Below are 22,387 nucleotides of genomic sequence, written 5' to 3'. Positions count from 1 at the left end.
TTCTTCCCTTCCCCTTCTTCTCTCCTTTTTTTAAAATAATTATTTTCTTTATAGCTGTATGTATGAAATTGCCGGAAGGAACCCCTTTGTCTTCACCCCTACACTTCTAGCTGTTGCTGCTGGTTTTGAGGAGGTGGCTAAAACACGTTGCAAAGAACAACACAAAGCCAACTGCTTTTTTTTTTTTTTTTTTTTTTAGGTCTTTTTTGTGACCGGTAAGGGGATCACAACCCTTGGTGTGGTGTTGCCCGCACCGCGCTCAGCCAGTGAGTGCACCGGCCATTCCTATATAGGATCCGAACCCGCGGCGGGAGCATCACTGCGCTCCCAGTGCCGCACTCTCCCGAGTGCGCCACGGGGCTGGCCCCAACTGCTTTCACACAAGGGTGAGCACCGCATTTCTTTCATAAAAAAAGGATAAGGAATCACCCAACACCACAGCACTAGATCCTTACTTCAAAGTAAATTACAGCAAAAGGGTTGTTTACCATGTACGATATTCTCTTGCCACAATCACTGATTTTCAACCCACTGGTCATCAGCTACTGATCTAAATACTATTCTCATTACCTGAGACGCTCAAAAGACAATTGCTCATTCTCAGAGTCTCTCTTCTGGCTATGTCTTCTTTGTAAACTGGAAGAAAGCCCTAGAGAATGAATATCCAGGGTGAAAGGTGACATTTTATCTTCTATACTCAACAAGCCCTCTCTTGACTACCCATAGAGTGGAATCATCTAAATGGAGACGGGCATGCCCACAGCACAATGCCCACCAGGTGAGTACCGTACACCTTCCCACCCAGTGCCTTTATAATGCGCCACAAATGCACATTTCTTTTGATATGTAAACTTACTAAACTAAAAATTCCATAGATTTTGTCTCTCGACAAATTTTATAATATTTTGATTGACATGTAGTTAAAAAAAATGAGAATAATGAGATTTTGCTCTTGTTTCAACAGAATTTTCTTTTTCTTCAGGCAGCACCTGTTACACAATATTTAAAAATTTTGTCTTCTTATCAAAAAAATGTCTGTGGAGCATTTTTGAAATTTGGACCCCAAGTCTTAAACTCTGTGTGAGTTTTATACTGTGTGTCTTGTCTTTACCTGTATTTTTTTTTATCTGTGTCTCATTTTTTATTAAATGATTGATGACTTTTTATTTATGTTATTCCTAGTTCCCCAGGGGTTTTGAGGTGGGTCTGCATCAACATGGATATCTCAGAACCAGGGCATTAGGTCAGGATGAGAGAAGACTGGGGCAGGGGGGACCCAGAAGAGAAAGGGAGCTGCTTCTAAGATATTTTAGTTAGTTGGGAATCTGAACTGGTCTGTGAGTTTCCATCCAGGGTTATAAAACACTCAAGTGCTTTCAAAATGACTTCATGCATCGGTCTTTGACTTTAACGAGTAGGAGACAACCTTGCAAAGTTAAATTTTATCTCCAGTGCTCTCCCTGACCAACTAGTAGTGGTACAAGAACAGTGTCTTGAGAAACAATTTGAGATTTCAAGACAATCAGCAGGAAGGAGATCTGTGATGGATTATCTGTGCCTGCTTTGGGCTTACAATTGGAAGTGGTGGCCCTTACTCAGTTTTATCTTGCTGTAATAATTATGGAAGAGAGCACATCTTTCAGGTCTTTTTTGTGCTTGCATACAGGATTCTGACGGGCCCAAAATACCAGCCTAGGATTTTCAAAGTGATCATGCAGGCTATGCAACATACCATCAGTTATTTGATAAAGATATCTGTGAAAACCCAAGGGTACCAATATTTTTTGCAGCTGTTTATATTGTATTAGCAAAGAACTCCTTCTTGTTTTATGTGCTGATACAATTACTTTAGTGGTTTACCAATTCTCTTTCCAGAAACGTTGCGGTACTCAGTAAAAAATTCCACAAGATTAAATTTAAGGAACTTACCTCTCTCGTAGAAGATGTTTCCTCCAGGTAGGAAGGATGTTGTGAAGGGGATGGTGTGCAGTGCCTTCGTGAGATGGTAAATATTCTCAAAAACCAAGTAAAAATAGTGAGTGATTTTTGGCAACCATTTTTTATTCTGAAGTTGCTTTGATGGGTGTTAACTTTGCCATAATAAAATTAGAGTATTAATAAATTGTTAAATGAAAATATTAAATAAAAAATAAATTTTTACAAATAAACCCACATAAATATTTTTTTTTATACATAGAGTTTTTTTTTAAAGATTACTCAGCAGACTGCATTTTATATCGCTACATGTCTCGACATAAAACTTCAGGAGTTTAAAATTTTTGAAAATAGATTTAATCCACATTAAAATTTTCTTTTACACAACAAATCCTCTTTTAGAGATGTTAGAAATTAATAGTAAAGCTCAGGGAATGACCTGTTATCATTACGTCTTTAAGAGCTGCTTTCTCTGGGCTTCCTCAGGCTGTTTAGATACAGTCTTTCCAAATAAGAGAATACGTTAATTTCAAATAACTTTTACTCTTATCTAGCTTTTCTTTTTCTTTCTTTCTCTTTCTGTTTTTAATTAACAAGTAAAAATTGTGTGTATTTATGGTGTACAATATATTTTGACATATGTAAACATTGTGAAATGTCTGAATTCAACAAATGCATTACCTCATGTACCATTTTTTTTTGTGGTGTGAAAATTTCAAATCTACTCTCTTGCAAATACACAACCTACTGGTGTGAACTATAGTCACCGTGATGTACAATGGATCTCTTGAACTTATTCTTCCCGTCTAACTGACATTTTGTGTCCTTTGACCGACCTCTCTTTATTCCATCACCCCCAGGCCACTGGTAACCTTTAAAGTGATCCTCTGAGTTAATATACTGGTAAATACATTGTTGGCAAAGTTTAAATTGTTCACACATCCAAAGGTAATGCAATTTCATTAAAAATATCCTGACTTCTTAGTTACAATTAGGCTTTATTTTTTATTTATTTATTTATTTTTTTGTCCTTTTTGAGACCGGCCGCACCGCACTCAGCCAGTGAGCGCTGTGAGCGCACCAGTCATCCCCATTTAGGATCTGAACCCGTGGCGGGAGCGCTGCTGCGCTCCCAGCGCCGCACTCTCCTGAGTGCGCCACAGGCTCGGCCCAAATTAGGCTTTATTTTAATGATTTCTAATTAGTTTAACAGTTTAGACTCACAGTGAAGACAGAATGTTAATTAAATAACTTGAGTTTCAGAGTATTGAGTAGTGTCCACTTTATTTCAAGCAGTGGACCACAGATGCTCGCATGAATTATTTTCACCCTAACTTGCACCCTGGTTAAAAACTCTCACTTGGGAGTTATTTTTGTATTATTTGATTGTTTATGAGGACGCAGATTTTCTAACGCTAAATCTAATGTGCTGAATTAGGATGTAACTGGGGATTTTCTGTGAAGGTTGGAGATGAGACTAAGAGATCATATTATATCTCAAATATTCTCCCCATTAATACCTTTATAGAGAAATGAGAGGAACTGAATTATGGTTAACTGAAAATAGAAGTGAATTCTCAGAGAATGAGAGATGCTCTGCCTAGAACCGTGATGGCCTCAGGTGAGATGTGAATGTTTTGCAAAGATTGGCTCCCTGGTTCTATGTGGTTTGTTGGAAACATGGTGCCAGCCCCCATCCTATTTTTCACCTCAACCCTGAGCTTCATGCTATTCCTCACCCTTGGTTTTTGCCAGAAGATTCCAGGCAGTGGGAATAGCTTGAGTAGAGTCATGAAGGCCTGAAATAGCCTGATGTTTTGCTGGAACTCAATGCTGTTCAAGTGAGGCTGGAACAGAGAGTAGGAAAAACAAGCAGCCTCATTCTGGACAGTCTGGACGGGGGGCCAGGGGCTTACCAGCTTTTGAAAATTATCCAGCTTATACATTAATAAGATAACCTCACCCTCTCCCTAACTCCCAAACTTTATGTAGAGGTCAGAATCAGGGTGAAGGGAGTGGATAAAGAAACTGTGGTAAATCTACACAATGGAATTCTACTCAGCTATAAAAAAGAATGAAATACTACCATTTGCAGCAACATGGATGGACTTAGAGAAAATTATACTAAGTGAAATAAGTCAGGCACAGAAAGAGAAATACCACATGTTCTCACTTATTTGAGGGAGCTAAAAATAAATAAATATACAAACAAATGTGAGGCAGGGGGCAGGGAAGAAGACATAGCAATCACAATTCCTTGAACTTGTTCAGACAAATGAACAGATTTGATGTTGATGGGTGGGAGGGGGGAGAGGGAAAGGGGAGGGAGGAATGGGTAAAGGGACAACTACATTGTATATTGATAAAATACAATTTTAAAGAAAAGAATCAAGGTGAAGGGTAGGAACAGGAGACAGAGTAAGGTTTGTATGTATTTGATAACTTGAACAGTTTCAAATAAATAATATTCATAGGAAAATGATACCATGACTGGAATACTTTCTTATATTTGGGAAGTTTTCATCTGGTAGTGGCTGTACAGGTTCATTTGCTTATCATTCTTTCATTCAGTTACCAAATATTTATTGCATTTTTTCTATATGCTTGGCAATGTGGTTTTAGACCACATGAGAAGACTAGTGTTATAGATGTTTAGTAATATGTCATTGGTGGCCTGCATTGAAAGCACAGGTGGACTTTTATCAGAAAGAAAGAACATTTAGAATATAAAATGCCAATATATCAGAGTAGCAGGTATAAAGTATTTAAAAGATTAATACTTAATAATGAATGTGAATTTATAAAATAGCATATTTTTTATAATTGTATTACCTTAAATTCTGAGACATAATGCTTGCATTAATGTGAAACTTCATGTGTGTTGATTGAATACAACATTTAAGTGAATATTATCTATCAAATTAGCTGATGAAGTAATTTCAGATGTTATGCTCATGATTGATTTTGCAAGCAACCATTCCACTATGAAGGAAAACCCAGCCCTGAACAAATTTTGAAAATAAAGTCATTTCTTATTCTTATTTGGTACAGGGCAAGGTTATGAGCTGTATTTGTTCAAAACAAGATTCCATCTCCAGCAAAATCAAAGAGTGCTGTGAAAATAAAATACCACAGCTTGGCGAGTGCATAATTTACTCAGATAAAGATGATAGACCAAAGGATTTATCTCTAAGAGAAGCAAAGTTTACTGACAGCGAAAATGTGTGTCAAGAGCTAGATAATGACCCAGACAACGTCTTTGCTGAGTAATATTTTAAACTCTATTGAAATTTATAAGGCAAACAGAAACTTATAAGATTTGATCTACGTTGGCTAATTTGGGCAGAAGGATGTGAAATCATTTAATTCACTGGGTATCATATAATTTTTAAAAATTATGGCCATAGACCATAGTGTTTTCATACAATTTTAAGAAAAAGCAACTGTGTTATAGTGATGGCTAACATTTATTGAGTACTTGATGTGTGTCAGAAAATGAGTTAAATACTTTATATAGATTAGCTATTTTAATTCTCGCAATAACCATGTAAAATAAGGACAATTTTCCCTGATTTTTCAGATGAGCAGACAGGTAAGAAGTTAAGTGGCTCATTCAATATTCACAGATAAAAAATAGCAGAGTAAGGATTTGTCCCCAGGAGGTCTGGCCTAAGAAGTTGCAGGCCTACCTGCCATGCTGTGCCACACCACAGCTGTTAAGGGGAATACCACTGGACTTGGAGCCACAGGGACTAGATTTGAGTCCTGGTTAAGTCACTGGGACAAGTTAACTTTTCTGTGCTTTATTTTATTACATATAAAGTTCATATAAGAATATTCATTCATTCAAAGCTTACTGATAATGGAATATAATCAGGGCCTTTACTGGGTTTCTACCTCCAGGAGCCTTTATCTATAGGGAGTGTGGTACGGGAAGTGACAGACTCATAAATAAATAAGCAGAAAAATGTTCTATTAGTTCTCATAGCACTATGTGCTAGATAATGTGGGGGACAGAGGAAGAGGTGGTCAATGGAATCTGGAGATCTTGGAAAGGCTTGATAGGGAGGTGGCAGTTAAAGAAATTTTGGTAATCTAGACAGAGGGAGTAGAGCATGGATAGAAGTATCTGCAGTGAAACTCCAGGGCTGTGGGAGATAGATGGGGCCAGATCATGCAGGCACGTTAAGTAATGGGATGCCACTGAAGGGTTTTCATTGAAGAATGAGGAAGGACAAAATCACTTATTTTTTAGAAACTTCATCTGAAATGAATTCCAGTTTAAGACCGAGTAGGTAGTTTTCTCATTCAATGAGATGGGAAGTATGGTGAAGAAGTAGGTTCTGTGGGAAAGATAATATTAGGTCTGAACACATTGACTTTGAGGTGTCTGTAGAGTAACAATTGGGACTGTCAGGAGACGGTTTTATATTTGACCCTGGAATTTTGGAAGCAGGGCTGGGGTGAAGGTATAGGATATAATAGCAGCTAATGTTTATTGAATACTTACTAAATTTTAAGTGCTTCTCATTTACTAACCAATTGAATTTTCAAAAACCTCCCCGAGGTTAGTATACTTTCATTAACCCTATTTTATAGGTGATGAAATAGGCACAGAGAGGTTAAGCAACTTGCCGCAAAGTCATGCAGCTAACATATGGGGCAGCCGGGATTCACACGCAGCCTGGCTCCGGACTCCTGCTCTTACAACCACTATGCTCTATTGCTCCCACAAGTTGTGGATGTTAAGCCCAATTAAACTAAACAAAATGATAGATTGTACCTGACACATCTCCGTACATGGAAGCAGTTTTTATCACTGTCTTTATCAGCCGCATTATCATCACTATTACAGCATCGTGTTTGAAGTATGGGGAGAAATGATAAACCAGCAATGAGCTTGCTGAGTCAGAACAGAGTTTTAAGGTGCAGTCTTTCTGAATGTGAACATTTGAGGCAAGATCTCAGTGGATCCCACAGCCTAGAGTAAGTCTTCCAGGGGCTTTTGTTTGCAACATTTTAGGGATATGTTTTTAGTGTGTGTGTGTTTTTGTTTTTTGTATTTTGCTGCAAAGAAATCCATGGCTTACATCAGATATTAAGAGGAACGCTGATTTTCTGAAGGTTAAGCACCACTGCCTTAGAGTATGGGCATATATTCCACAAATGCGACTTGAGAAAGCAGCTAGGCAGCTGGAGACACGGTGTCAGGAAAAGCAAGATTGATTAAGTAAGTCAAATGCTGAAAAAAAAGGGGCGGAGGGGTGAAAAGAATTAAAAACTTTTGTGAGGTATTGCTCTCATAAAACAAGGAAGGTTCTTATTTAACTTACTGTGAATGAAGAGATGAGATTCTTTCATGAAGAACACTGTAAAAATAGCAGAGCTGAGGTACGTAGAGAGGAAGGACATCTCTCTTTTGCAGAAAGAGTCAGCTTGGTATAAAAAAGACTGGAGAAGGCATCTCGTGGGACCAAGGGTCAAATTTTATATCTTCTGTTAATAGCAGGGTGCTTAACCAATCTGTGACTTAATTTCCTCAGCTATAAAAGAGTATCTTGAAGACTATGTGAAGTCAAATGAGAAAGTGTTTATAAAGACTAGGAAGCATATCTCTATCTCTTATGCCCAAAGCTTGATCCAGAGCACCTAGTAAGGGCTTAATAAGAGTTAGCCTCATTCTTCTGTCTTTCCTGCTTTCTTCCCAAATCACACCCACCTGTACTGTTGGAGCCTTTGACTGAGGCCTTGCACACCACTGCCAATGATTTACAGCTAACGGGATGAACACTCCCATATCTGGCAAGGATGGAGTAATGGGTGAAGGCTGATCCATGTCTCACCAAGGCCGCACTGGGAGGGAGGAGAAAGTCATATTCTCACTGTCCCAAGTTGGAAGTCTGAATGTATTTTCCAACAGAATCATACTCAATATGTACTTTCTAAAACACGGATGGCACAATACACTGTTTCTGAGGCTTTAAGGGTTAAATCATTCTAATAATTAACTCTAAATAACTCAAATAATTTTATCTTCCCAAGTAAAAAATATTGTTAATCTAAAATATAACATGGAAGACAACTTTTGTAAAATGATCTCCTATAGCCAAAATGTCCTCTTAAATCACTCTCTGACCAAACCAGGGAGGAACTTAGCATTTGAAAGCAGACTTAGTATTAAAAGACCTGACTAGGTAAAGATAGTAGGATTTGGTGTTTTGCTCTTTTTCTAAGTTCTAACATACAAAATATTTTACACATTGCAGGTCTCTTTATAAATACTCAAGGAAGACATCCAAACCTGTCTACACCTGAGCTTTTAAGAATTGCTACAGTATACAAGGATCTCCTGGAAGGTTGGTGCAGCACAGAAAACCCTCCAGATTGTTAGAGGCATGCAGTAGGTTCTATTATTGTAGGTTCAGAGAATTAAGAAACAACAACAAAAACAACACACATAAAAATTGATATCAAAGTTTTTCTCAATCTAAGGAGTATAAAATGTAACTGACCAATCTGAGTCTACTATAGATTCAAATAAGATCATTAATTTGGCTTATGTATAATGTTTTGAACTACTAATCCATCGTGTTAATTTAAAAAACTCTTTCCATTAAATATTTTACATTTACATTTTTATTTATGTACTCTGTATTTTATTGAACTGTCTTGGATTTTCTTATGGTCGCAAAAGTAATAAATGATTATTGTAGATGATTAGGAAAGTACCAAAAGTCAGAAAGAAAAAAATAAAAGCTTTCTGATTTTATCACCAAGAAATAGCTATAATTAATATCTTCTTTTATCTTTTCTGTGCATATATACATATATATGTGTGTGGGTGTTCTAAAAAATTTGATTGAAATAATACTCAGAAAATGTTTGGAACTGTTTTTTATTTGGTATCATACAAAACTTTTTTTTTTTTTTTTGGTTATAAATGGTGCTGTATTAGTTTCCTATTATAGCCACAAATGTAATGGCTGAAAACAAGAGAAATTTTTTCTCTCATAGGAGGCCAGAAGTCTGAAATGAGTCTTATGGTGCTAAAATCAAGACATTGGAAGGGCTATCTTCCTTGTGGCGGTTTGGGGAGAATCTGTTCCTTGACTCTTTTGGTTTTTAGTATAGAACACTTTTTATGTCATTAAGCACACTTTAAATTACTCATTTTAAATGATAGCATCCCATCATGATGATGTAAAAATTTATTTAACCGCTCTTTTACTGTGTATGGGATATTTTAGATGTTTAGATAGGTTGTTTTTAATTTTATAAGTGACCCTGAGATAAGTATCTCATTTCATTAATCTTCATTAATATTTATGATCATTTTCTTAGCATACATCACTAGAAGGGAAATTATTGGGTCAAAATATATGAACTTTTAAAAAATACTTGCCACAAATTGCCAAGTTACATTCTAGAAACTTTTTGGCGGTATATAATCCCACAATAGTGCTTGAGAATGCTCATTTCAGCTTTACCTTTATCAACACTGCACATGGAAATTAACTTTGCTAGATTTATATGTAAAAAAGAATAGTGGCTGTGTTTTAAGCAAAGATTTATTTGTTTTTTTAATGTTAAACTTTTCTCATATGTTTTTAGCTATTATATTTATAAATTTCCTATGAACAATTTGTTTATGTCTGTTACCCATTTTCCTATTGAAATTAGTATGTTTTTATATCAATTTATATGCACTTCTTATATATTATAGAAATTAATTATTTGACATTTTTTATTTGTTTCTTATTTCTTTGATATGTACTAATTGCCATAAAAGCCAGTTTATACCCATTCAAATTTGAGCAATGGAGTAAGAAGACTAGGCTTTCATTCCTGCTCTGTCACTGTTATTAACAAGGTGGTCTGTTTCTGATCCTTAAATGAATCATAGTGATAGAAAATTCTCTTTTTACATGAAGACACCATTTGTCCCATAGCATCCTTTTGCTGGGGTGTAGTTCTCTCTCTGGTGGCCCACTCAGTAGATGTCCAACTTTATGCCACATGAAGAGAGAATCTGTCAAATATTTGAAGACAGTTATTGGAGGTTTTAAGTTCCAAATCCAAATGATAAAAAAGATATAAAATAAAGATAAATATGGTTAAAAATGTTTTGTAGCAATACTTACTAGTTGGGTCATTCTGGGCATGTCACTTAATTTCACAAGGCCAGTTTCCTTTACTTAAAAATGAAGATAACACCTGTTCTGGTCACTTCAAAGTAAAAATTGAATGTGATCATTGTCAAAATAAAATTTGAATTTAACTTTGTAAATCAGAAAGCTCTAAATAAATGTACATGGTGACAAAAATCTGGACTTTCAAATTTTAGCCAAAAATATTTGTATATCTATATCTATAACTGAAAAACCTTAAATTCAAATTCACACATATAAAAAGTGCCCTCAATTTAGTAAGTAACGTATAATAGCAAGAGTTTGAAAATGCTACATAAATTTAAAAAAACAGTTGACAAGTTGACATAAAGCTTATAATTAAATTTTAGATAAAATGTTTGTAACTGTGATTGTTCTTATTTTCAGGAAGACAAATTCAACAAGACAACTGAGAAAAGCCTCAAAAGAGTACAAGAAAAATGTGAACATTTCCAGAATTTGGGGAAGGATGGTTTGAAATACCAGTAAGTTGTTTGTACAAGTGGGCTAGCATTTGTGACCAGGATAAAATATTAAGAATCCCTCAAAGTGTAAAAAATTAGCTCCAGTCTTTCAGTGATGGCCAATAAAAACAAAAGGGTCAAGAATGCACACTGAACTGTCACATTAATTCTTTACCAGAAATGAGGCTAGAAATAAAAGAAATACAGGATTCTGAATAGGTCGATTCTCTAATGCTTTAGTTTCTGTTTAGACATGTGTTTACTCCCAACCCAGAATCCCTGGATTCTGCCCCATTTGGGAGTGGGATGGAGCAACTTCAGGTTATAACAGTTCCCTGGAAAAGAAATGGTTTGCCCAGGATGTAAGCTCATCTTAACTGAGTTTATAAATAACTCTAGATTTGCTTAACACTTTAATATTTATTCTTTGAGTGTTCTTGTGAGCATTCATGAATAATACGTGGTTTAGTCGGATTTTCTTAATTATCATGCTAATGTTGTGTTTGTTGAAATTAAATATCTCTAAATCAAAACAAAGCAGTTTAAAAAATATGATTTAACTGTTTCTGCAATCTGGCTATTAGCTGAGAATTCAAACTCAGTTCATTAAAGATCTTAGTTTCTTTCCTTCATCTCAGATTATCCTTTTCCAACATGTATCTATTAAATTCTCTCTTTAAAATATTTATTAATTAGGCAGAGGACTTCAAGCATGATTTTACGTACTAGCCAGAATATTTGCCACCAAGAAACTTCAATACCCAAAGGTAAGACAGGAAAGGCAAATCTAAGAGCTTCTGAGATCACCATACAATTAAAAAGAAAGCCAAAATGTAGACGTATAGAGGCAGGGTGCAGGAAAATAGGAAGTAAAGAGACACTTCTCTACCATTTTATAAGAAAGCTGAGGTTCACGTTGCACTTATATAGTTGTCCCTAGCCTTGAAGGGTCTGGGTTTCAGCAGCTATTCAATGGAAAATGAGCATCTGCTTTTATTCAGAACCAAACAGACAAATAAATGTTCTTTCAGCTACCTTGTGAAACTCACAAAGATAGCCCCCAGCTCTCCACTGAAGAACTGATCTCTCTCAGCAAGGAAATGGTGGTGGCTTTGACTACCTGCTGCACACAAAGTGAAGAGTTTGCCTGTGTGGATAATTTGCTGAGCATGGCCTGTGTACCTGACTATTCTTTTTTAAAAAAAGGGATATTTGTACTCATTGATTTGTAGCAATTACCTACCTTCCTCTCTTCTTTATTTCCAATATTGTCAAGCAAGGATTGTCAGGTTTTCCTTTTGGATCACTATGTGAAAACCCTAGGAAAAGGGAAAAACCCTAAGGAGGGAAAAGAGAATGTATTAAATATTTTGGGGGGAATCTCCAGACTATCTTTCCTGTTTCTCATTTAAATTAGAAATGATTTGTTAGGGCAAATAATTTAGGAATCACAATATTGTTTCAGAATGATATAGGGAACTTTATAACTTTAAGTAATGTTACATATTCTCCCTCTTTCCCCAAGAGGGAGAGTTCAGTAAGAAAACTGCTGCTTCAAACCCAATCACGTGATGAGTGTATCTCTTAGGGCTGGAGGAGAGAGTACCCTGGGGGACATTCCAGGAGAAGAATAAACCTACGAACCACAGGGTTTGGTTGCCACTTTAAGTTGTCTGTCTGCAGCTCTCTGCTCACAATGAAAAGTTTGTGTATATGTTACCAAGAAATTGATCTGTAGGCATTTAAATTGCTATGGCTTGAATTTTTATCATAATGCCATTCAGGATCCCAGCCTCTACTTTTCACTGTATGTAGTCTAGTGTTATGAGTGCATGCGTTTTTCTCAGTAAGATAAACAGTGATCTTTGAACTATCTAACTATTCATCTAATTGTATTTTTCAAAACTCCATTCAAGTTCTAAAATCATATCCAACTCTTATCGGCACAGGTAGATTCAGTTCTTGGAGAGTTGTGTGCAATAAATACAAATTGGACCATCAACCCTGCTGTGGACCACTGCTGTAGTACAAACTTTGCCTTCAGAAGGCGCTGCTTTGAGGATCTGAAAGCCGATAAAACATATGTGCCTCCACTGACCTCTCAAGATTTATTTGCCTTTCACGCAGACTTGTGTCAGGCTCAGAATAAGGAGCTGGAGAGAAAGAGACAGGTACCAACATACTCTTCTAGTCCTCTTTTTCTTCAGCCTGAAGACATATCATGTATTAATTAGAAGGTTTATTGTAATTTTGTGGTTTTGGTGTCATAATCCTGTTCCTTCTACCAAATTGTTTACTCTCTCCTATTCAGAAAAACACCAATGCATATTTATTGCCATTTTTTGTAAGTAAAACCCTACCTTGTCTTTTCCTTTGGAGTGTCCAGTAGACTATGCTCTGGAAAGGTGAGTTACTCAGCTAGCAAAAAGGCTCATAGCCAGGCTCATAATGAATTGGATTTTTTTGACAAAATAACTTAGATATTTTCCCTGAGAATCTTGCTTAATGTTTGAAAAAAAGTGAGGCCCAAAGGGACAGGATTCTACTTTCATTCTCTCAGGCAATGCTTTAAATACCAAGAAATAAGACCAGGTTTTTTGGATTTAGATAGTGTCTATATCAAGCATAGCGGAAACAGCATTCATGTACTGAGGAAGGGAAATTGGAGGTTGTTTTGAACAGGAGTTTTCTAGAAAGATCAAATGAAATCATGTGTTCTATAATACTGTGCATAGCATAGCCTAATACGTTCACATTCTTTTACACCATTTTGTCTGTGATTACACAACCCTCCAAAGAATGTTATCATGGAGTCCATTCTGTAAGTTTAACAGGAAAGTTTCAGGAGACCCTTTCAAAAGTGAAATATTTTAAACCTTTACACTCACCCAAGTCGAGACCCTAAGACGTGTTTCTGTCAAAAGCATTTGAGTGAAGAAGAGCAGCAGAAAGATCATTAATTAATTATATTTGACATCTTTGGCCACAGGCTTCTTGTCAACTTAGTGAAGCTGAAGTGTGAACTCACAGATGAGGAGCTGCAGACTCTGTTTACAAATTTTACTAATGCGGTGGAGAAACTGCCGCAAAGTGGAGGGGTCTGAAGCCTGTTTTAATGAAGAGGTAGTTACATTTCTTTTCCACTAAAATTCAACTGGTATTCCTGGTCAAGTAAAATAAGACAGAGCTCCCCGTAGGACCCTGCTTCCACTGTGCAATGTCTACGAGGTCTGCGTTCGGGAGCACCACGGCCCCACAGCTAACATGCAGCCATCTCTCAGACACAGGCTGTGGGCACCATCTGCTTGATGATGACAAGGTATAAGAAAGGCTGTCAGGAAAACCTGGGTTCTAATCCCAGTAGTCTTGGTCATGTAACTTCAGCTGAATTGCAGTTCACCATCTGCAAATGAGGATGGCAATAATTATCCTTGAATTGTACCACTGGTCCTTACTCTTCTGGTTTGAATCACCCATTATCTTAATAAAACAGAGTCAAAGGGACTTGCAAAGGCAATCATGATCAGCTCCAAAGGGAGGGCAGCAGGAAGGGTTTTAGCAAGTGAGTCTTTCAGGGGTGGCTGCCTCACTCTCCTGGGCCCTGTCCCAACATCCCGCAGTTGGGAGTACATGAGGGGTGGGAGGAAAGGGTAGTGGGGGCATGGGAGGTGAGGAAGCGCCTTCTGCTTGCTTCCCTCCAGTGACTGTGGAGTCTGCAGCCACTCACTGTGGTGAACCTCAGTTACCTTCCCAATAAATGCCTCATGAAAGTGCCCATTCATTGTTTTCCAACTTCCTTTCTCAGTTTCTTTCCTAGTGACACCCACTCTACTCCAAAACTCACTCACAATTCACATGCACTCACGTGCTTCATGCACACACCCCATGCACACTCACAGGAGCACACTCACACATCTCTCACACTGGTTGGGAGCCCTCTGCTTTTCTGAGTGAGTGCTTCAGTGGGGAATTTTTTTTGGTACACATTATTAGTTTTTTTAAAATATGCTTAACTTTAGAGAGTGTTAATCAGTATCTATTATTTACCTGAGTGTGTACATTAGGGCTGTGTAAAGAGAGGAAAGAATTTATTGGTATTTCGTAAAAGGCCTTGGGTTTCTGTTTCCAAGTTCAGTTGAAGAAAGAATGTTCACTGTATCCCTATATAATATAGGAGTGGTTTAAGTTTTCTTCCCAAAATTCGGGGCAACATGCTTCTCTAAGTTTAAATAATAGTGTCTTAATTTTTTTCCCTTTGTGTTTTTAATTTCTATTTTCCCCCTCTCAGGGTCCAAAAATTGGCAGCTGAAGCCAGGCTGCTTGAGAAACCTAAAGAAAAAGCACCAAAGGTAAAACCTTCTATCTCAATCAAATGTCAAGTGTATTTGCAGCTTACCTGTTCTCCTTGGCTTTTTTCCTTCTACGCATCCTTGTCTATTTCTGGCTTATCCCACAGGCCTTGAAGCTAACTGACCACAATATTGGTCCCATAATGTTTCTCTGGGTATCAATCACTCCTTACGGCGTGGCAATGCTGCATTTGTACTAGTACTTCTCTTACTGTTCGAGCAGTTTTGGAAAATAGCCAAAAGGTGCCCACTTGTCTGCCTTTCTGCTCTTGCATTTAGCTGTCTGGACCAGAAAGGAGAGCAACTGAATCTCTGAATGCTGATAGAAAGATGAGGAGTAACTGCTCAGAGTTTGGGGTGGGCGACAGGCCTGAGTAACCTTGTCTCAAGAGTCTTTTTTAAAAACAAAAAATCACTCTATTGAGGTATGATTGACATACAAACTGAGAGTCTTGCTGCAGCATTTACATAAATGAAAAGCAATATATTTGCGATTTTAAAAAGATGTATAAAGAATACCCTCTTCCCCACAGTTTATGTAAGATTCATAACACAAAGTTTAAAAACAAAATGTTGCATAGATATAGCAGTGATATGCATTGTCAGGAAAGAGAGATATGGATCCCAATAGAAGGTAGGTTTGGATCTACAACAGGCAAAACATGGTTACCACTAACAGTTTTGAAAAAATACATGGATTTTTATCACCCAAGGCATAACATTTTATATACTTTTGATGCATAAAATGCTGTTTTTTCTTCCTAGGGAAGACCAACTTGCACATTTCCTATCTGTTTTGTGGTGAATTTCATTTCCTGAGAAGAACAGAATAAAAGTTTCTTCTGTAACCTTAACCTGGAATCATGTTATTGCATCAAGCGATAAGCACAAAATTATAAAGTTATTTCTCAGACCGATGTCATGTATCAACTTGATCACAAAATTAAGCGATCATGAGTCATTCATTCCATCACCATCTTTTGCTCACTGGCTAAACCCAGCCCACTCCTCAGAGGTCAGAACTCTGAACAGCAGCTCTGTGGGCAGATCCTCCTGCCACTGCTGGGAAGGAAATGAGGAGCTGAGGGCAGGCACCTTAACTAGTGCAACTGCTGCGCCTGCTGATAGCTGGTATCTATTGAATCTTTTCAACACACCAAACATTGTTCTAGGTACTATTCATACATTATCTCATCTACGCTTATAACTCTATCTATGAGTAGGTATCATTTTCCCCCCCATTTTATAGACAGGGAACCCTCAGATTGGGGAGATAAACTAATCTGTAATGTGATACAGCTAGTACTTGGCAGAACCTTGAATTCTGGAACGATATACTTAATCACGGTGCACATTACCTGCTAGGTATGGCATGTTGTCTGCCTTACAAAATCTGTTATTTAGAGTGGGGGAGGAGTGTCCAAGGCATCAGAGACAGTAGTGTCTTTCTCCCTGCATTCCATGCCAAAAGTCCTGTTATGTTGTAGCTGTAAATACTTGGCAATGGCATCAAAGGACAGGGGAACTCAGGAAATAAAGACTGGTCATGGGCTCATGGCCTTATTGTCCTGACTGTTCTCTAAACTTTTAAAGTTTTCAGTGTTTCAATGTCTAAAATTGAAGACTATGATCATTTAATAGAACATATATGAGGATATTCGCGGAATTCTTTTGGTATAGTGTTTAGAGCATAGTCTTTGGGACTATGTCATTCGACACATATTTATTAGAATCCTACTGTGTGTCAGACATTGTGGATACAAATGTGAGCCAGATAGACATGGTTCCTGTGGCTTGCTGAGCAGGGGAGGACAGCAAGCAATCACATTTCTATGACATAAGTGCAGGGACCCCTGCTGTGGGTGCATGCCGCACAGGCTCGCACTCTCTGAAGATGCAGGGTAAGAAGGGGATGGGGAGGCTTCAGATTCCTACTGCCATTGACTTACTGTAGGGTCTCAGACAAGTCCCTCACACTCTATGAGCTCCATTTCTTTGTGTGTATGTGATGATAATTACCACATCACAAAGACTTTAGAGAAATAAATTAATTTACCATATAAAGTACTCAATATGTTGGCCAGATGATAGGTGTTTAATTCATGAAGCCATTTTGTCCTTTTACCACTTTCTCCAAACATCTCATTTACCAACGAATATAATAAGGAAGAAAGTTTTATTTAAACAATAGATAATAGATTTAGCAAACAAGCAAAACAGAGCATAATTAGCTACTTCAATTTTTTACCTCATACAATAGTTCCCCCTTATCTGCTGTTTTGCTTTCTGAGGTTTCTCTTGCTGGTGGTCAACTGTGGTTTGAAAATATATACATGGAAAATTCAAGAAATAAACAATTCATAAGTTTTAAATTGTGGCTGTTCCGAGTAGCATGATGAAATCTGGTGCCTTCCCTCTCCATCCAGCTCCATTCTGCCCTGGATGTGAATCATCCCCTTGCCTGGTGTATCCACACTGTAGAAACTACCTGCCTGTCAGTCACTTAGTAGCCATCTTAGTTATCAGACTGAAAAAACATAGTCTACAAGTATACAGGGTTCAGCACTATCTGTGGTTTCAGGCATCCATGGGGGGTCTTGGAGTGTATCCCCAGGGATGAAGGGGGTACCACTGTAGTGAATTCTTCTGTGTGTTCAATACTGTGCTAAGAGCAGCAGATATGAAACTGGAAACCCAGGAACCTGCTGTCATCATGAAGACTCTGTTATCACAGAGGAAACTGCCACACAACTCTTTCTCTACTGTCATGCCAGAGAACACACAGGTAAAAAGAAGGAACCAGTGCAGTGTGAGGAAAGGAGAGAGGGCAATGGTTTATTCAAAAGACAAGAAGAAAGGATTTGGAGAGAGCAAGTCAAACTTTGTATTACTTGGACAGAATTCATACCAATTAATAGAATATACCTGGACTTGATGCAGGAAGTTCTAACACTAGAGATGCTTGTACACATGATAAGCCTCGTGGTGCAGTAGCAAATGCTGAGACTGTGTGTGTGTGAATAGTCACCACCAAGGTTTTTGGTGGGATCCAGGGATCCAATCCTGATCTTTCTAAGGTCCCTTTGGATTCTGTTTCTATGACTTGGGCAAGAATTAGGTTTGCTGTGAAAATAATATTTATTAAAAATCATCACTGTGTCTTACACTTGTATACCTTCCATTTTTGATCTTAAAGGCCAACCTGAAGAACCTAATTTCTTAAAGAGCAAATTCTTGTGGTGTCTATTGAGTGGCATTATGAAACTCATTCCCTTGCCCTTGCATAATAATCCCCACTACTTCTGTTTCCTGTGGTTTGAAGTTACACCATTAGTCACTGTAGAGCTAGGGCTAGGTCTGGAGCTCACAGACCTCTCAAGCCCGTTGTACTGATTGGTTCACAAACCCTATACATGCAGGTCTATGAGCTAGGTAACAGCAAAAAGGTCCTTGGAGCCTTGGTTGAAGAAAGAGTAGCCTTAATTCAGCGCACACACATTGAAGAGCTAGGCAGCCCAAAGAGAAACTCAGAAACTCAACTGCTACTGGCAAAGTCCAAAGAAAAGTCAAGCAGCTGCCAGCAAAGTAAACATGCTCTATTTTTAGACAGGAGCTCTCTGCTCAGCACTGATTCACAAACTCTAAAGAACACACAATAGCAAAAAACTAAAAGATACATCACTGCAGGTGTGCACTAACTCCACCCACACACAACTTGTTTACAAGGAATGTGCTGCACCACCCGCAACTGGACCCGAGGTAAGGGGGCCTGACTAAACTATTCTATTTTCCTCACAGTCACTAATAGAGGACTTAACATCTTTTTACACTTTCTTTTTCTTTTTTATTGTAACATAGTTGATTGCACATTTCTCTGGTATACAGAGTTGAATATCATTACCTGTGTGCAATATGTGATGCTCAAATCCTGATAATATATTCAACATTATACAATATAATCATTTTTGTGGCCCTTTATAAATTCCTCCCTTATCCCACTCCCTCTCCCTCCTTTCCAACCTCTGGTAACCTCAGTTTTGTTCTCTCCTTTTCAAAGTATGATGTATTATTGTGAGAATTCTTCTTTCTTTCTTTCTATCCTTACTTATTTGCTTATTTTTTAGCTCCCACTTAAGAATGAGGACATGTGGTATTTCCTTTTCTGTGCCTGGCTTATTTCACTTAACATGATTTTCTCAAGGTTCATCCATGTTGCTGGAAATGGCAGGATTTCTTTCTTTTTTATGGCAGAGTAGTTTTCTGCTGTGTATATATACCACATTTTCCTTATCCAGTCATCCAATGATGGACATGTAGGTTGGTTCCATCTCTTGGCTATTGTAAATAGAGCTGCAATAAACATGGGAGTGCAGGTATCCTTTGGCATGATGATTTCTATTCCTTTGTGATATACTCAGCGGTGGTATTGCTGGATTGTATGGCAGTTCTATTTGTAGTTGTTTGAGGAATTTCCATACTATTTTTTTTTCATAATTGCTGCTCCAATTTACAGTCCCATGAACAGCACAGGAGAGTTTCCCTTTCTCTGCTTCTTTGCCAGCATTTGTTATTCTCTGTCTTTTTGATAACAGACAGTCTAAATGGGGTTAGATAATATCTGAATGTGGTTTCGATTTGCATTTCCTTTATGCAATAAAATTCCCTTTTACCATTGCTTTTTCAGCATCCCACGGGTTTTGGACAATGTGCATCCCACAGGTTTTGGTATGATGTGCTCTTGATATTTTCAAGAATCTCTTACTAACTGCAAATGTCTCTGAGAGGAGAGTTCCCATGGAAGGTTAATGTTGACCAGGATTTTTTTGGGAGAAACTAGTTTAGCACATATAACAGTTTTTTGTTTTTTGTTTTCAGTGTCAACTCCAATCAATTGTTAGTGGCTGTCCTGAAGCATTGTGCCATGAAGGACCCTAAGGCTGAGCCTAGGCTCAGAGAGAAAGGGTGCAGTGATCAATTAGCATTTTTTCAAAGGATTGGGCCTAGTTTAATAGGTCCTTTTTTGATAGTTGTAGACTTAGAGTAAGACTTCAAGGGAACAGCTTTAAGCATGCACAAGAAGAGATACTGAACATCAGGACTGTTTAGAGGACCTTAAAAAAGATGATGGAAACCTTCCAAATATAGTCTTCCCCACGTTGACCTTTCCTTTCTATCACATAGGGCCATTCATATTCTTTACCATTGACAAAGATTCTTTGCTTGGCCAACTTCTAGTTAGGCTTCTGAATCATCTGCTAGGCCTGTGCACTTCCTTGGAAAACCTAGTTTTAGCAAAGAGCACTGCCAAGTCAATTTAGCAAGACCCTCCCTCTTCTACCCCCATCCTTGATATCTGATCATCCTTGATATGTGATCAGGTTTCTCATTTTCCACCATCCCCCAGGTGATGTCTGATCACCCTGGCCTGTCTTCAGCAAGAATCCTGTAGGTCAGTTTAGCCAGAATGTCCCTCTTAGTAATTTTCCATCTGCTGACCCCCCACCCTGCTCCTTGGCTGTAAATTCCCACTTGCCCATCCTGTATTCGGGGGTAAGCCCAATCCCTCTCCCCCACTGCAAGACCCCATTGTAGTGACCTCTATATCTATCACAATGGTCTTTGTAGTGGATTGACTTATGCTCCCCTCAAACTCACTGAAGCTTGAATTGTATTCCCCAAGTTTTATGTACTGGAAACTTCACCTCCACTGAGACTGTTAAGAGGGTGAGAAATCCTATTATGGTAATTGAAAAGTGGAGCCTTGTAGAGGTGATTGGATTGTAGGACCATGCAGTAGTGAATGGATTAAAAATGGTGGTCAGTGGTATGGTTCTGAGGGCTTTAAAAGAAGAGAAGAGTCTGTCTCTCTGTCTCTCTTTGCTCTCTCTGCTTCCACCATCTTGCAATGTGAGACCCCTGGGTCACTGTTGCCACCACCAGATGGACTTTGGACTTCCCAGCCTCAGAAACTGTAAGCAATGAATTTTGTTTTCTTTATAAATCACTCAGTTTCTGATATCTTGTTATAAGCATCCAAAATGGACTAAAACAGTCCCAGATAAAGCCTTCCTTACCATGCTTTAGCAGGTGTCATTGAACAAAAAGCCAACGAATGACAAATATCAATGATAACAGGTTTTGTTGGTTGTTTTTAGGAAAATATATCTCTCTCACTTGTGATATTGTTTTGCTTAGGAAACCAGAAATAAGAATATGTGGGTAGCAGAATCAAGTAACGGACTTTCAGCCTTAGAGTTTATCTGGCCAAACCTTCCATTTATAAATGAGGAAACTGAGAACAGGAATGGTTAGTGTCATAACCAGTGATCTCTCATTTCCAAAGTTTTGGACTGTATTATTCTGTTTTCTGCTGCTTATAACAGAATACCTGAAATTGGGCAACTTATAAAGAAATAAAATTTATTTCTCATAGTTTGGGAGGCTGGAAAGTCCATGGTTTGTGGGACACATCTGGTGAGGGCCTTGTTCTGGGTGGGAACCCTCTACAGGGTCCTGTGGCAACCAGGGTATCACATGCCAAGAATGTCAAGAGCTGTCTAATGTGCTCACTTGCTCTCCTTATGAAGCCACCAGTGCCACTTCTATAGTAACCCAATAAATCATAATCCTTTACTCTGTGAAAGGATTAATCCATTCATGGGAGCGTGGTCCTTACAATCCAATCACCTCTCCAAGGTCCCACCTTTCAGATAACATAGTTGGATTTCCCACCCTCTTAACACTGTTATGATCATGCTTCAGTGAGTTTGGGGGGACAGTCAGTCATGGACTTTACATGTATCTTACACTTTTAAATTTAGTCTGTAATTACCTGTCTTTTGTCCTAGACCTAAAAATTGGATGATAGGCAAAACAGACAATAACTGAAGGATACTGGGACCTCATCATTTAAATATCACTGGCTCTCGGGTGGTGTGGGCTCTGAAGTCAGTCAGACAGACCAGATTTTTAACCTATGAGTCTGAGCAAATTACATGACTTCGAGTCTTACTTTCTTATTCAAGAATTAATAATATTTCTACCTACCTGAAAGATATAGAAAGTGCCATACTCGCAGCAACCACTGAGTAAATTAAGTTCCATTCCCTTGGGTTTGCTCCCAGTGCTTTGTGCTCTTAACTCCCTCTCTCCCTGGGAACTTGAAAATGTGCTCAGCATTGGAACCTGAGCCCTGACCATTTATTTGATCAGAGATAGCACATGTTTACCTTCTCCCCTGCCACTTTAGAACTTTGTACATGTCAACAAGATATTGCAGACCAATATTTACCAAAAGTGTTTATTGGTTACTTTATTACAAGGTCTGCCTGTTGTAATGTTGAAAAACACATAGATTGACATGACTTGCTTTAAAATCCAGTATTCATTAATGAATGTAATCCATCAACAATATTTCTTCACTGTCATGAATTTCCCTAATTTTATCAGGGTCATAGTGGCCTGAAAAAAA

The 22,387-nt window shown here is 38.0% G+C and overlaps 1 protein-coding gene across 1 annotated transcript in view; it reads left to right on the top strand.

The window, feature by feature from the left end:
- AFM (afamin) overlaps positions 1–14,868 on the top strand; it is a 20,553-nt gene extending 5,685 nt beyond the window's left edge. The window contains 12 exon segments of the mRNA XM_008573821.1: positions 37–199; positions 983–1,080; positions 1,876–2,005; positions 4,987–5,201; positions 8,202–8,223; positions 8,225–8,335; positions 10,491–10,588; positions 11,599–11,618; positions 11,621–11,734; positions 12,521–12,735; positions 13,552–13,690; positions 14,856–14,868. Coding sequence (XP_008572043.1) covers positions 37–199; positions 983–1,080; positions 1,876–2,005; positions 4,987–5,201; positions 8,202–8,223; positions 8,225–8,335; positions 10,491–10,588; positions 11,599–11,618; positions 11,621–11,734; positions 12,521–12,735; positions 13,552–13,671 — 1,306 coding nt within the window. The 3' untranslated portion in view covers positions 13,672–13,690; positions 14,856–14,868.
- The last annotated feature ends 7,519 nt before the right edge of the window (positions 14,869–22,387 follow it).

Source organism: Galeopterus variegatus, unplaced genomic scaffold (assembly GCF_000696425.1).
Source record: "Galeopterus variegatus unplaced genomic scaffold, G_variegatus-3.0.2 Scaffold967, whole genome shotgun sequence".
NCBI classification, from domain to species: Eukaryota; Metazoa; Chordata; class Mammalia; order Dermoptera; family Cynocephalidae; genus Galeopterus; species Galeopterus variegatus.
Note: the sequence above shows the minus strand (reverse complement) of the source record. Positions and strands in the feature narration are given on the sequence as shown.